The following is a 13,039-nucleotide window of genomic DNA, read 5'->3' on the forward strand; positions in this document are numbered from 1 at the left end:
GGGTGTGGGTGTGCGTGTGTGTGTGGGTGTGTGTGTGTGTTGAGTGTTCGTGTGTGTGTGGGCTGTGGGCTGTGGGGGGTGACTATCCCTGTCATTGGTGGTTTGGTACTGTGAGAATTGCACAGTTGCAGGAGCATGGTGTATCAGTCAAATGGTTATTCTATGTTAGAATAGTACATTGCATCGAAGGGAGGATAGAAAAAAATATTTTAGTATCATTATATGGTCGATATTATATGTAACCATACACTCATCGGCCACTTCATTAGGTACACCATGACAGTACTCAGTTGGACCATGTTCTTTTTTCCTTAACTGCCTTAATTCTTCATGGCATAGATTCAACAAAGTGCTCAAAACATTCCTCTGAGATTTTTATCCATACTGACGTGATGGCATCACAAAGTTGCTGCAGATTTGTAGGCAGCACCTTCATGATGAAAATCTCCAATTCCACCACATCCCATAGGTGTTCTATTGGTTGTAGATCCGGTGGAGGCCATTTGAGTACAATGAACTCATTGTCATGTTTAAGAAACCAGTCTCAGATCTTGTGAACTTTGTGATATAGCATTGTTATCCTGCTTTAGGTAGACATTAAAAGATGAATACACTGTGGCCATAAAGTGATGGACAGGCTGTGGTGTTTAAGTGATGCTCAGTAAGTACTAAAGATCCCAAAGTGTGCCAAGAGCCATGCTTTCATGTTATTAACGCCAAAATGGGATCCTGGGTCACTTTAATCAGAGCTATCTGTTTCCCTTTGTTTTCAGTTATCATGCTAAGCTGAGAGCCTCCTGGCTAAAGCTTAAACACAGGTAATTTCCCCAAAATGTTGAACTATTTCTTTACTATTGAATCACTCACGCTGTATTTTACAGTTCATATGTCACAGGTAAACATCAAGCTGAATTCAGAGCTCTGTGTATGCAAATGTTGTTGGTGTATGTGTGGAGGGGGAGGAGGGGGTTTCATTTTCTCTAAACCCACTTTTTCACAGCACCTAACACTTCTGTCAGATCGACAGATATATCTTTGTTTCTGAAGTAGCAGCATTGCTCTGCTTTGCAGTAAAGTAGTGAAATGTAAGTAGATTTTGTTATAATATCAGATCTTTTATCGACAAACGTGTTTTTATCGGATTGGTAGAATGATTTAGTGAAAAAAAATGATGTGATTGGTACTGTTTGTCTCAACTTGAGATATAATTGTATGGCAATCCTCTAATTCGTCAAGAAAAACCTGGTACAGTCTGAAATTTATTTTTTAAAGGTAACATATACACTTCAGATTTTACATGTTTTCATAAACAGCAATTTGATAGTAATAGTCGGTCATCAAGCTGCATGCTCAAAGTTTGTTTTATCAATTTTAATTTGCTTTGATCCAAATGGAGTCTGTAAGCCTTTTAATCTGTTTTAAAATTCAGACAAAATCACAAGTCAAAAAGAGTTTATTTATTTATTTTCTTAATTCCATGACTGTCTGAGCTTTACGAAAGAAAGAGTAAAACTGTGTGTGCGCCACAGTCGGGCCGACGCATTGTTGCTCTTGCTTGGAAATGTAACCATTACATGTGCAAAATATAGCTGCTTTCATTGTGCCTTGAAATGGAAAACCAAAAATGGGTCGGGTTTTACACACCCGAGAGGTCCGTGTGTGTGTGTGTGTGTGTGTGTGTGTCTTTTATCGCTTGTAACTTTTCTTAAAATTACTGGATGTATTTTGGTGCTGGACTGCGGCATATCTGCAAGATGTGCCAGCTGCTGTTGGACAATATTGGTTTGGAGGGCAGAATTTTTATGTACAAAATGTGCTCAGTTTGCACAGTTTAGTTTTAGATTAAGTCACAACTGACTCAAAACTTCTCTTTATAATTAACAGAAATTTAATTTAAATTATATTATCATTAACAGAAATAAAATAATTGTTGGGGATATGCTGTTTGTGCTGTTTTGGGTCTACATGATACAGTAAAGGCGACTGAAAATGGGACCTAACTTCATTTTTATGAGTATAAATGTAATTCTGTAGAGGTTAATTTTAGATTGGAATAATACAACCAGAATCATAACACAGGAACACATGCAAACTGTTTATTGGGAATGTCAATTGTTTCCACTGATTCAGGAAATTGTGGTTCAGTTTGGGGCATTTAGGCCCTACATCTGAAATGGAGATCAGCTTCTTATCCAAGTCCATCAATATATTAAGATGTTTATAAATCATCACAAAAACAAGAGATTTGGGGAAAACTAATTTATTGTTTTTGGGTTAAGGAACACATTTCTGTTGGTGGATGCCTACACAGTCTCACACGTTACTGTATCTATGGAGGAATGCTTTGAGTTACGTAACAGTGAGCTAACTTCCTGATAGCACAACCAAAATAATCATGACCTCGAAACTCTAAAAGCTAAATAGTTATCATTGGAATCTTCTTGATTTCATATGAATCACGTAATCTGCAGAAAATACACAGCTCGTGTTAGTCAAAGAAACAAATCAAATCATTGACCTCACGCTGGTATTTACGTGTGTGATTCAGGGAGGATGTAAAAAGCTGCAATGTCTCAGCAGTAATGACTTTCTGAGTCTCAGCACAGTTGGGATGACTTTGTTTTTAGTGTTTGTATTATCCGCTGTCAATCGTTGAAGCAGGTGTACTGTAGACAGATTACTATTTACACAGTATTTACATCATACTGCCTCTCTGACATAGACATATTACTCTGTTCCTCTCACTTTTACACTGATGTCATCTCCAAATAATAATAATAATAATAATAATAATACGTTTGATATGTTAATGAACTGAGCAGGAGTTTACATTCTACAAGATAATTACACTTTTTGGTTTTGCAAGGCTGCTTCTGACATTTTCAGCCATGCCAACAGGCTCATGACAGGTACTGGTTTGGACTGAAATATCTCAAAAGGGACTGGATGGATTGCTGTATAGAGGTTCATGCTCCCCTGAGAATGAATCTAACTGACTTTGATCATGCCCTGACTTTCCCCCTAGCATCACCATGAGTAGTTACCATTTAGCTCAAAACAATGCGATACCTTTTAGCTGTATTACGTTTTAGTTAAATCAACTTGTTTGTTTGCTAATAGTTGTTTACTTGAGTAAGATGCTCAATACTGGACTTTTACTTGTAATGGAGTATTTATAAAAAAAAAATTAAAAAAAAGTGCGGTATTGCTACGTTTACTTCAGTAAATGAAATGTCCTCCAATACGAGATTGGAATATCCCCCCCATACGTGCAGATTTTCGCTTGTATTGACTTGCAAGTCTGAGCTTTTAGTATTGCTGATAGTTTGTCATCATAAGGAGCAATCAGAGAGAATATAATAGCTTCTATGTTTAGTTTCACTCTGTTCTTTGTGCTTCAAAAAACCCTCTCCATCACTGACATCAAGATTGATAACTGGAACAGTAATTCTCTCCAAAGTAGAAAAGTTTGCCCAAATGACAAACACAATCAGGGTTCTTTTTTGTAATTCATTACATTTACTTTCATGCCGGAAAAACATTCACTCTCTTCTCTGTGGAAAACGAGCAGGCCTGTAGATTTTGGCGTGTGTCACTTATGTACTCCTCCGCTTGTTGAAAAAAGAGTGACTCACAGGACTTTTTCCACCACTCACTGGTTCACTGTCTGCGTACTCAGCAAACACCTCATTAACGAAGGTCTTTTAGGCACATCAGAAGGATTTATAAAGTGTATAAAACTGTATCTTCATTCCCAAATGTAGTTTGAATGATATTGCACAACACTTTGACCTCAAAGTTGGCTCAGGAACTGTCATGTGTCACCTCATCTGTCTCCACTATGTTTCTGTGACAAAAGTTTAGTAGAAAAAGCATAAAAGACATATTTGAAAAAGAAAACGAGCTGAGCTGACACCCAGCTACAGCTGTTGTCGGACAATTTCATGTTGTGCTGGAAAGCTGTCAATACTTTGGTTAGTTTGGTCATGTCATAAATTACAGTAGCATGGTCAATATGCATGTCATGGTGTGTTGAAGAGGGCTTGTTGTTTTGTCATTAAATTAATTTTCTCTTTCAGTCCTTCAGTAATATCACAGAAATTGCTTGTTCATTTAAAGTCGATGGAAAAATGATTGATGATCGCTACTATATGTCACGTGGCTCACAGTTTATTGAAAGTTATTTACATCTATTCATATTTTCTTTACTAAAGTAGATCTTCACACAACTTTGCTGTTTATTGATATTTTGTCTCGGAAATTATATTTAGTAGTCCCCCCAGAACTCAAGTTTCCACTGAAATCCAGTTTATTTTACATTATAGATGAAAATAAATCCAAAGGATGACACAGTAAAGACTTCAGGGTTATGGTTTGGATTGGGGTAATATGTCAAACAAATACTGTAGAGTAAAAAGCGCAGTGTTTACCTTTGAACTGTAGTGCAGCAGAACGTGGTATCTGAAGTACCTCAAATTTATATTTAGTGCAGCACTAGAGTAAATGTAGTTAGTATCTGAATCATCATAAATGAAGTCAAAGATCCAAGTTTCCCATTAAGACTACATTTAATCTCACTTAAACCGAATTATGTTTATGAAGTTTATGAAGCACTTTTTGTGACGCTGACTCACTGCTTGCGTCTCGACAAATTGGGTCTCCGTTTGTCCACATCGAAGGGTCTGTCTGTCTGTGTTGTGGTGGGAAACAGGTCAGGTCACAGTGGAGCCTTGCTTCTTGTGGCAGCTTTGTGTGTTTGCTCAGTTGTCCACTGCGGATGTGGGCACGGTTCTAGACAGGAAGCTGAGGTTTCACACTTTTTTTATGATTTCATGTTGTGGTAAATAAAACTTCAGCATCAAAATTGGAACAAGTGTCCAACATACTGTGGTAGAAGTGTTTTTATTTAGATTTTATTGTTGCTCTTAAAGATTTAAAAACTATAGAATAACCTGGCTAATCCACAGCATTTTATTAATTTCGTTACTTCTTCCCTATTTCCTTGTCATTTGATTGGATTATTCCACAATCGCAATGTTTTTTGCATCCACCTCTGCATATTCAGATTATTTCCTTTCCGTGTTTTGTGACCTGAGGTGCGTCACTCACTGTGACTGTTCAATGTGAATTTCCACTTCTAACTCAAACAGACAAGTTTTGCCTGCTATCACATAACCGTTCCAGACTGCAGTCAAAACCTGCCTGATTTTAATCTCATCTTTATGTCGTCTCCTCAGTCATCACTGAGGTTATATCAGATTCCTCATGGACACATCTCTTTGTGCAATCAGTAGTTGTTGTGACGATATTCTGGGATAAATTCTCTCCCAGAAGTTTATTTTTTTCCATGAAGGGAAAATATACAAACTTCAGTTTCTAATGCAGAGGTAATGCTCTAGAACCAAACAGCACCTGTTCAACCGAAGAGCGACTTGCTGGAGAAAAGAGGCTGTGAGGGCGGACTGTTACTTCCTGTTGTGGCTTTTGTCACAAATGTGTTATTCTGCAAGCTTCATGCAGTCTCAAAGTGTGGGTGCCTCATGCTAACAATCTCATCCAGACATACGACTCCTCAAAGCTCATCTGTGTAGAGCTGAACAACTCCGTTCTGTGAGGTGTGTTGTTGGCCCTGAAAGAAAGATGTGAGGTTCTTGAGATTTTATGGGTTTTTGGAAAAATTTGCAGCACTGATTGTTGCGTTGTCCTTTTTAAACTGTATTCCCAAAACTTTTTTTGTAATTTGGTAAATGAAAAAAAAAGCAGATTTGATTGAGCAGACAGTGGTAAAGGGGATGAAAAAGGCTGAAAGGCCAAAGGTCACAGACTGAATTTAAATCTGAGTGTACTCGTCACATGTTGGTTAAGAGAATCAGCATATTCCTAAACACTTTCCACCTTTTTTCTCCTTTGTGTGTCTCCAGTTTCCCTCCACCACCTCCATCCAGGACTACCAGACCAGGTGCGACTCCACTCTCCCAGGTCCCACCATGTCCAGCGACTCTGCGGCCGAGCTGCCTTTCTATTACGGCAGCATCAGCCGCTTGGAGGCCGAGCAGCATCTGAAGCTGGCCGGGATGGCTGACGGCCTCTTCTTGCTGCGACAGTGTCTCCGCAGTCTGGGAGGCTACGTCTTGTCTCTTGTGTGGAACCTGGAGTTTCACCATTATTCCATAGATAAACAGCTGAACGGGACGTACTGCATCACAGGAGGGAAGTCTCACTGCGGGCCTGCAGAGCTCTGCGAGTTTTACAGCAAAGACCCTGACGGGCTGGTGTGCACCCTGAGGAAGCCTTGCCTGCGCTCCCCAGATACACCGATACGGTCCGGCGTGTTCGACAACCTGAGAGACAACATGCTGAGGGAGTACGTGAAGCAGACCTGGAACCTGGAGGTGAGGCTCTGCAGAGTTCTGGGTTCTGTTTTATATTTGCTGCATGTCACAACCTTTAAAAACCTGCGAGCTGCTTTTCAACAGTGGCGGAAAGTGACGAAGTATATTTATTCAAGTAAATACCACAATTTAGAGATACTTGTACTTTACCAGAATACTTTTGACTCCATTGAAAAAAAATATTACTGCTACTGTCACCTTTCAGATTAAGATATGACATAAAAATCACATTAGAATTAGAATATTAAATCCACCCAACACCGTACAGCGTTAAACTGATCCGCTAAAGTACTGCTTACATATTAACACCTCAATAATGATCCAAAACTATGATAAAGAGCCATTCTGAACAACATTTACTTTTATTTATTTAAGTCCATTTTATTAGCCATTGTGAATGGAGTACTATTATAGTATGTTACTGCTACTTTTACTAAAGTTAATGATTTGAATATGTTTGTCTCTTCTATTATATACAAATTTGGTTTTAATATAATAAAACATGTAAAAGGAAAAGTGTAATTTCAGTCAAATAACAAAAAAAGGTCATTCTCACACTTGCCTCTTGTGGAATCTGCTCCTGAAGAAATTATCTGCCTCCACTCGGATGTTCATTACATTTTAAATTTCAATCAGCAACATCTCAGTGCTCCCCATCACTTTAAAAACTTCTCACAGTGGAGCGAAAATACAGCATGTCGTTGTAATTTGGGTAAACTGATCCTTTAATGGCCAAATTGGTTTGTCTGAAGTAAGGCAAAAGTATTGTTTGACAGCAGTTGGAATATCAGTCGCACACATTTAAGGATGAAAGACAGCACACATTTTTATCTGGGCATAATGTACCATCTCATCTTAAAGCATTTACTTCATTAAATATCGAAAGTGACTTTTTGTCGTCAGGACTTAATTTAGACCCTGGTTCAGCCGATTGAAACACAGGTAGGAGAACTGACATCCAGTTCCAGTTCCCTGGTGGAAAGTTCTCGCATTGAAATACATCTACAGATGAGACAAACACAGAAAATAAGCAGAATCAACAGGTGATTTGGGGAATTTCTCCTTTTCATGACTTAAACACTTTTGTGGTCACCCAAAAAACAAAGAATCTTTATCTCAGTTGGAGATCTGACCCTCTGCAGACTCAGTTCCAACATCTGCCTCCTGTTGTAACCAGTCAGCATCCTTTTATTACTCCAGTTAAACAGCCAAACTGCCTCCAGGTGTAAGTGGACTGTGTCTGCTGCTCTCTTTGCCATCACACTGCTGATATGCAACATCTTACACCACATTTGACAACCTGCGTAAGCAAAGATGACCTCTGGTGGAAAACTGATGTTTCTCTTTCAGATGAGTTCATACAGAATATTATTTCATTTTATGCATACAGTATGACACGCTAATATCTGTTTGCACTCTGAAGGTTTCTGTTTCTCTGTTCAGGGAGAAGCCATGGAGCAGGCCATCATCAGTCAAGCCCCTCAGCTCGAGAAGCTGATCGCCACCACGGCCCACGAGAAGATGCCTTGGTATCACGGTAAAATCACCCGCCAGGAAGGTGAGAGGCGGCTTTACTGTGGAGCACAACCAGACGGCAAGTTTCTGTAAGTTACTCAAGGTCGACCAGCCTCTGAAGATTTAGCGTCAGAAGGCTTTAGTGCAATTTTTGTGTTTTTGTTTCTCAGGGTGAGAGACAAAAAGGAGTCTGGTACATTTGCTCTCTCCACGGTGTACGGGAAAACAGTTTACCACTATCAAATCCTTCAAGACAAATCAGGGAAGTTATCCATGCCAGAGGGAACAAAGTTTGACACAATCTGGCAGGTACGTCCTCCCTCGTGGTTTCTTTTCTTCACTCTCACTGGCTGTAAATTTGTGTTGCAGCTGAAGGTTAAAATTGAACTTTCTCTCAATGTTCAGCTGGTTGAGTACCTGAAGATGAAATCTGATGGCCTGGTAACTGTTCTCGGGGAGGCGTGTGTTAGTGTTGGCAAAGCTGCTGAAAGTACTGATCATCTCTCCTTTTTTCAATCATATCAACAGTTTATGTTTGTGGATTATTAATAACACACAGTTCTGTTTATACATCAAACTTGTTTATTAACATTTACTGGTGAAGTTATTTATTTGATGTTATTCTGTCTTGTAACCTTTCAGAGGCACCCAATATCCCTGCAGTAGTAAGTATTCACTTCATCCTGCACTTGTTCAAGTCATCATATTTTTCATTCTTTGAGATTCATGTTTGTCTTTTTTTTCAGAGGCGACCCGGCACAAATGGATACACACCGCCACCTCGAGGTCAGTCGCCCACATTGCGGCAGATAATATTTCCAAACTCACAAGTATGAGCCAACGCCACAACTTTTGCAACCCGAGTTGATCCCCCCCACCAAATTAAATTTTAACAAAAAAAATTCATTCAAACATCCAACTCAAAGTGCTTCACAAAGCAAGAAAACAGCACAGAAAATTAAGCTTGACTTAAAGATTACAATAATGAAACAATAAAGATGTTTTTAAAAAATGGCAGTGAAATAAATAAAAATAATGGATAAAAAGTATTAAAAAAAAAAAAAATAAATAAACGACAAGACACTTTCTGTAAAAGCCAGGCTAAAAAGGTTTTTCCCTGAGGTTTCTTTTTAAAATGTTTACAGATACATAACAAAAAAACTGAATTGATAAATGAGAGATTTTTAATGAGCTTTGAGAGATTGTCTTAAAAGATCCAATCAGTATTTGCATAGTGTGTATAATACACATGAAAACCTGCCACCAGATTAATATTAGTACAAACAGCATGTGGTTTGTGCTTTTGACTCTCCAGCTGTTGCAGTGGTCTCGATGCCTGAAGACCGTGACATTCTGCCCATGGACTGCGACGGATTCAACCCGTATCACAACCCCAATGACATCAAGAGGTTCAACATCCAGAGGACTCAGCTGCTCATCGACGAGGTGGAGCTCGGCTCTGGGAACTTTGGCTGCGTCAAGAAGGGAGTTCTCAAGATGGAATCGTGAGGATCTTATAAAACAGAAACTGCATTAAAGTTGTGCAAACTGTATGTTGTATGTGCTTTGATTTGTACCTCTACTGAGCCCAGTCACTTTAATGTGTTGGTTTTTTTCTGTGTTAGGGGTCAGATAGATGTGGCCATCAAAGTGCTGAAGAGCGACAACGAGAAGCTGGTGAAGGAGGAGATGATGAGGGAGGCAGAGATCATGCACCAGCTGAGTAACCCCTTCATTGTCCGCATGCACGGTCTGTGCAACGCTGAGCATCTGATGCTGGTTATGGAGATGGCATCTGCCGGACCCCTTCACAAATTCCTCTCCAGCAATAAGTGAGTAACGTTCAAAGATAAATACAATATTTTTTTGCAAGTGACTCCTTCACACGTAGGCAGGTTTATTACCCTTCATCACAGGTTCTGGCCTCAGTGTTGACATTTTATTGTATTTTAAGAAAAAATTTACATAAAGAAGCATTTTTCCTTTTCAAAATGTTTCATTTAAAGGATTTTTTTTATTCTTAAAGTTGTGATATTATTCAGTATTTTATTAGAATAAATGGATTGAAATACAAATGTAAAGAAATAAGCAAAATTTTGTGTAACAAAAGTTTTTCTTTTGTCTTTTTAATTAAACTGCGACTCATATTTGTGTAGGTTTGGATCCAGGGATATATATATTTAGTGACGGAAAATTCCTATTATCCTGATTTTTGCTATCTGCAGGGATACTGTGACTGTGGAGAACATTGTCAACCTGATGCACCAGGTCTCGATGGGGATGAAGTATCTGGAGGAGAAGAACTTTGTGCACAGAGATTTGGCAGCTCGTAACGTCCTCCTGGTCAACCAGCAGTTTGCCAAAATCAGTGACTTTGGGCTCTCCAAGGCGCTGGGAGCAGAAGACAACTACTACAAAGTACTCATCATGTCGCCATGTTTTCTATTTAAAGCTGTTGCACCGCAAGACAAAGTGACATGAATGTATAATCAGTGTTGCAGAGAACACAAATAGTGAAGCTTAAATCGATTGCTTTCTGAGCTGACCTCGCACTGCACAAACACTAATTCAGCATTATCATCCCAAAAGTGTTAGCCGCTTTGTTGAAACTCAAGAAAAACAATTGATTTCCTGTTTAATGGTTTACTGACCCACATCTGGAGGGAATATAGTTTTCAGAAACTCACAGGAATAATCGAACACTCTGAAAATGGAAACTTACCTCCTTGAGCCACTGCACCACCTTAAAATAATCCAAACATCATGCACTTGCACATGTAAAAATGAAAGCATACTCATAGTCATGAAAAGAAAAAAGTAAAATGTGCAAAGTTACAGATTAAAATTACATTTATTTATAAAACCAAAAATTACAATTATTTTTTTCAAAAAGAAAATACGTTCAGATACCGTTTAGTGCTTGTGTTTCTATTTTGATAGGTTTAAAAATTCAAGTCAAAAATTTAAGTCACAAATTTAGCAAAAATAAATATAATGCTTTTTAGTATGATGAAAACTTTGTTAACTAGTGCTCTAAATGATCCCTTTAACCTTTTAACACACACTTTTCCTATTTTGTTGACCCTTAAGTAGCTTTCAGGTTGATCAGATCATATTCCTCACTGATTCGCAGTATCAGTTTGTTCCCACTCTTCATTACATCTCTGTATTGATTACATGGAGAGAAATTGTAATGAACGAGCCACTGCTTGTTATATATATATGTTATAAATACACGTTTGTTTATCACCGGTGATGTTTGCTGTTTTAGTTGAGTCTCTGACATGCTGCTTATTGTTGGACATTTTGTGTTTACAGGCTCGTACGGCAGGTAAATGGCCACTGAAGTGGTACGCTCCTGAATGTATAAACTTCCACAAATTCTCCAGTAAAAGTGACGTGTGGAGTTTTGGTATCACCATGTGGGAGGCCTTTACCTACGGAGGGAAACCTTACAAGGTGACGTGTGTTTCGGCACGACATTAGCTTTCACTTGGGAACGGGACTTGATCACAAGAAGAGGATTGATCCTGAACGTGTCATTACATCTCTTGTCTTTCTGATTTTTTTTTTGCAGAAAATGAAAGGACCAGATGTGATCCGCTTCATAGAAGGTGGGAACCGCATGGACTGTCCTGCAGCATGTCCAGAGCGAATGTATACCATGATGAAGGAGTGCTGGACATACAAGTGAGACACTGAATCTTGTTCATGTGTTTGTCAGTTATTTATTTGAGCTTCTTGAGCCTCACTGAGATCAAGATCTCTTTTACAAGAGGGACAGACATGGGAGCTAATTACATAAAACACAACAACACATAGCATCCACAATACACACACACACACCCAAGTAACAGTCACAAGTACTAAAATATCAGAAAATTGGACTTCAGAATTTTCACTTTAAACTTATGTTAAATATGTCAGAAAGTTATTCAGCATTGTCTCATACTTGGGGATGGGAATAGCGCCAGTAAATGGCAAGTGGGAAAGGAAAAAGAAGAAAAAAGCTGTACGGGTGTATAAGAATCCGATTTGAACTTTTAGCTGTTAAGTAAGGTGAGTTTGGTTGGATAATCTGCTATTTTCATTCGGTATTTAAGAAGGATTACAGACAACATGAAGCTACATCCACTTTTATCGACTGTCCATGTTTGAGCTATGGTGAAATAAAGTAATCTACAATATTACCCTGGTCTAAAGACGATGAAGACAATGCGTCACATAATGTGTATTTTTGAGGTCAGTTATAGAAGACACTGATCTCTTGAGACCTTGTGAGTTTGTGTCCCATTAATTACATCCTTTAATAACAGCTGTTTCCTCTTCTCTTCTCTCTCGTCAGGCATGAGGAGCGTCCGGACTTCAAGAAGGTTGAGGAGTCCATGAGGTCTTACCATTACTCCATATCCAAAAAGGCCAAGCCTGAGGGAGCTGCAGCCGCTGCTGAGCCTACCAACTAGACAGAAAAAAGGCACACTCTGTCCCCGGCACTGCACAAAGCGTCCTTTCAACCAGCCATTAAACAACCAAAACAAAGAGTGTTTTATGAACAGTGCACACTGACCAGCTTTGACTACAGTACTGATACAGCTAAACAGGCCTCAGTGACAATAAATGTGCATTTGTAAAGTGTGTCAGCCATATAAGGAGGTTTTCTGTCTGTCTTGGTTTGAATGTTAAGTGTCTTCAAACTGATGAATGAACTAATTTTATATTCTGGTATGTTTTACAGTATAATGGGAGTATATGGTCCATGTATTAGTTGCTTTTCGTGGTATCTGTCAGCAACTAAGGGCCTTTTATTGTTTTTAAGCCAAATAAAGCAAAAAGAAAAGGATCATTTGAGTTTATAATTTATTTTAAATGATCACACATTTATTGTTAAGATTTAATTTAGTAGAGGTCATAATCATAGAGGTAATGTGGGATATGTCCTTTGAGATGAACACCAGAAACTATAACAAAATAACAGTACAAAAAATGAATTATTCTTTTTGTTGATGTACACAGGACTGACATGTTTCACAAGGCCTACAGAAAAACAGATTAAACCAGAGAAAACATTTTAAAGCATATGTACCTTTAACGAGTATGTAGCAGAGAAATATGTGGATTAATATATCTCATAA

At 38.6% G+C, this 13,039-nt stretch overlaps 1 protein-coding gene across 3 annotated transcripts; it reads left to right on the top strand.

The window, feature by feature from the left end:
* Positions 1-997: 997 nt before the first annotated feature.
* Positions 998-12,744, top strand: zap70 (zeta chain of T cell receptor associated protein kinase 70). Of its 3 annotated transcripts, none has more exons than XM_069153234.1 (13): positions 998-1,085; positions 5,922-6,392; positions 7,836-7,996; positions 8,078-8,216; positions 8,313-8,397; positions 8,550-8,572; positions 8,654-8,693; positions 9,223-9,412; positions 9,533-9,739; positions 10,133-10,325; positions 11,226-11,366; positions 11,485-11,597; positions 12,253-12,744. In XM_069153234.1, exons 2-13 carry the CDS (start codon positions 5,988-5,990, stop codon positions 12,368-12,370), a joined length of 1,815 nt encoding a protein of 604 aa, XP_069009335.1. In that variant the 5' UTR covers positions 998-1,085; positions 5,922-5,987; the 3' UTR covers positions 12,371-12,744. The 3 variants fall into 3 exon arrangements, with proteins under 3 accessions (XP_069009335.1, XP_069009337.1, XP_069009336.1); XM_069153236.1 differs by lacking the exon at positions 998-1,085 and adding an exon at positions 5,551-5,615; XM_069153235.1 differs by lacking the exon at positions 998-1,085 and adding an exon at positions 5,566-5,642.
* The last annotated feature ends 295 nt before the right edge of the window (positions 12,745-13,039 follow it).

This window comes from Embiotoca jacksoni, unplaced genomic scaffold, assembly GCF_022577435.1.
Source record: "Embiotoca jacksoni isolate LCO1_2020_lvr unplaced genomic scaffold, fEmbJac1.0.p SCAF_19, whole genome shotgun sequence".
Lineage (NCBI taxonomy): Eukaryota > Metazoa > Chordata > Actinopteri > Embiotocidae > Embiotoca > Embiotoca jacksoni.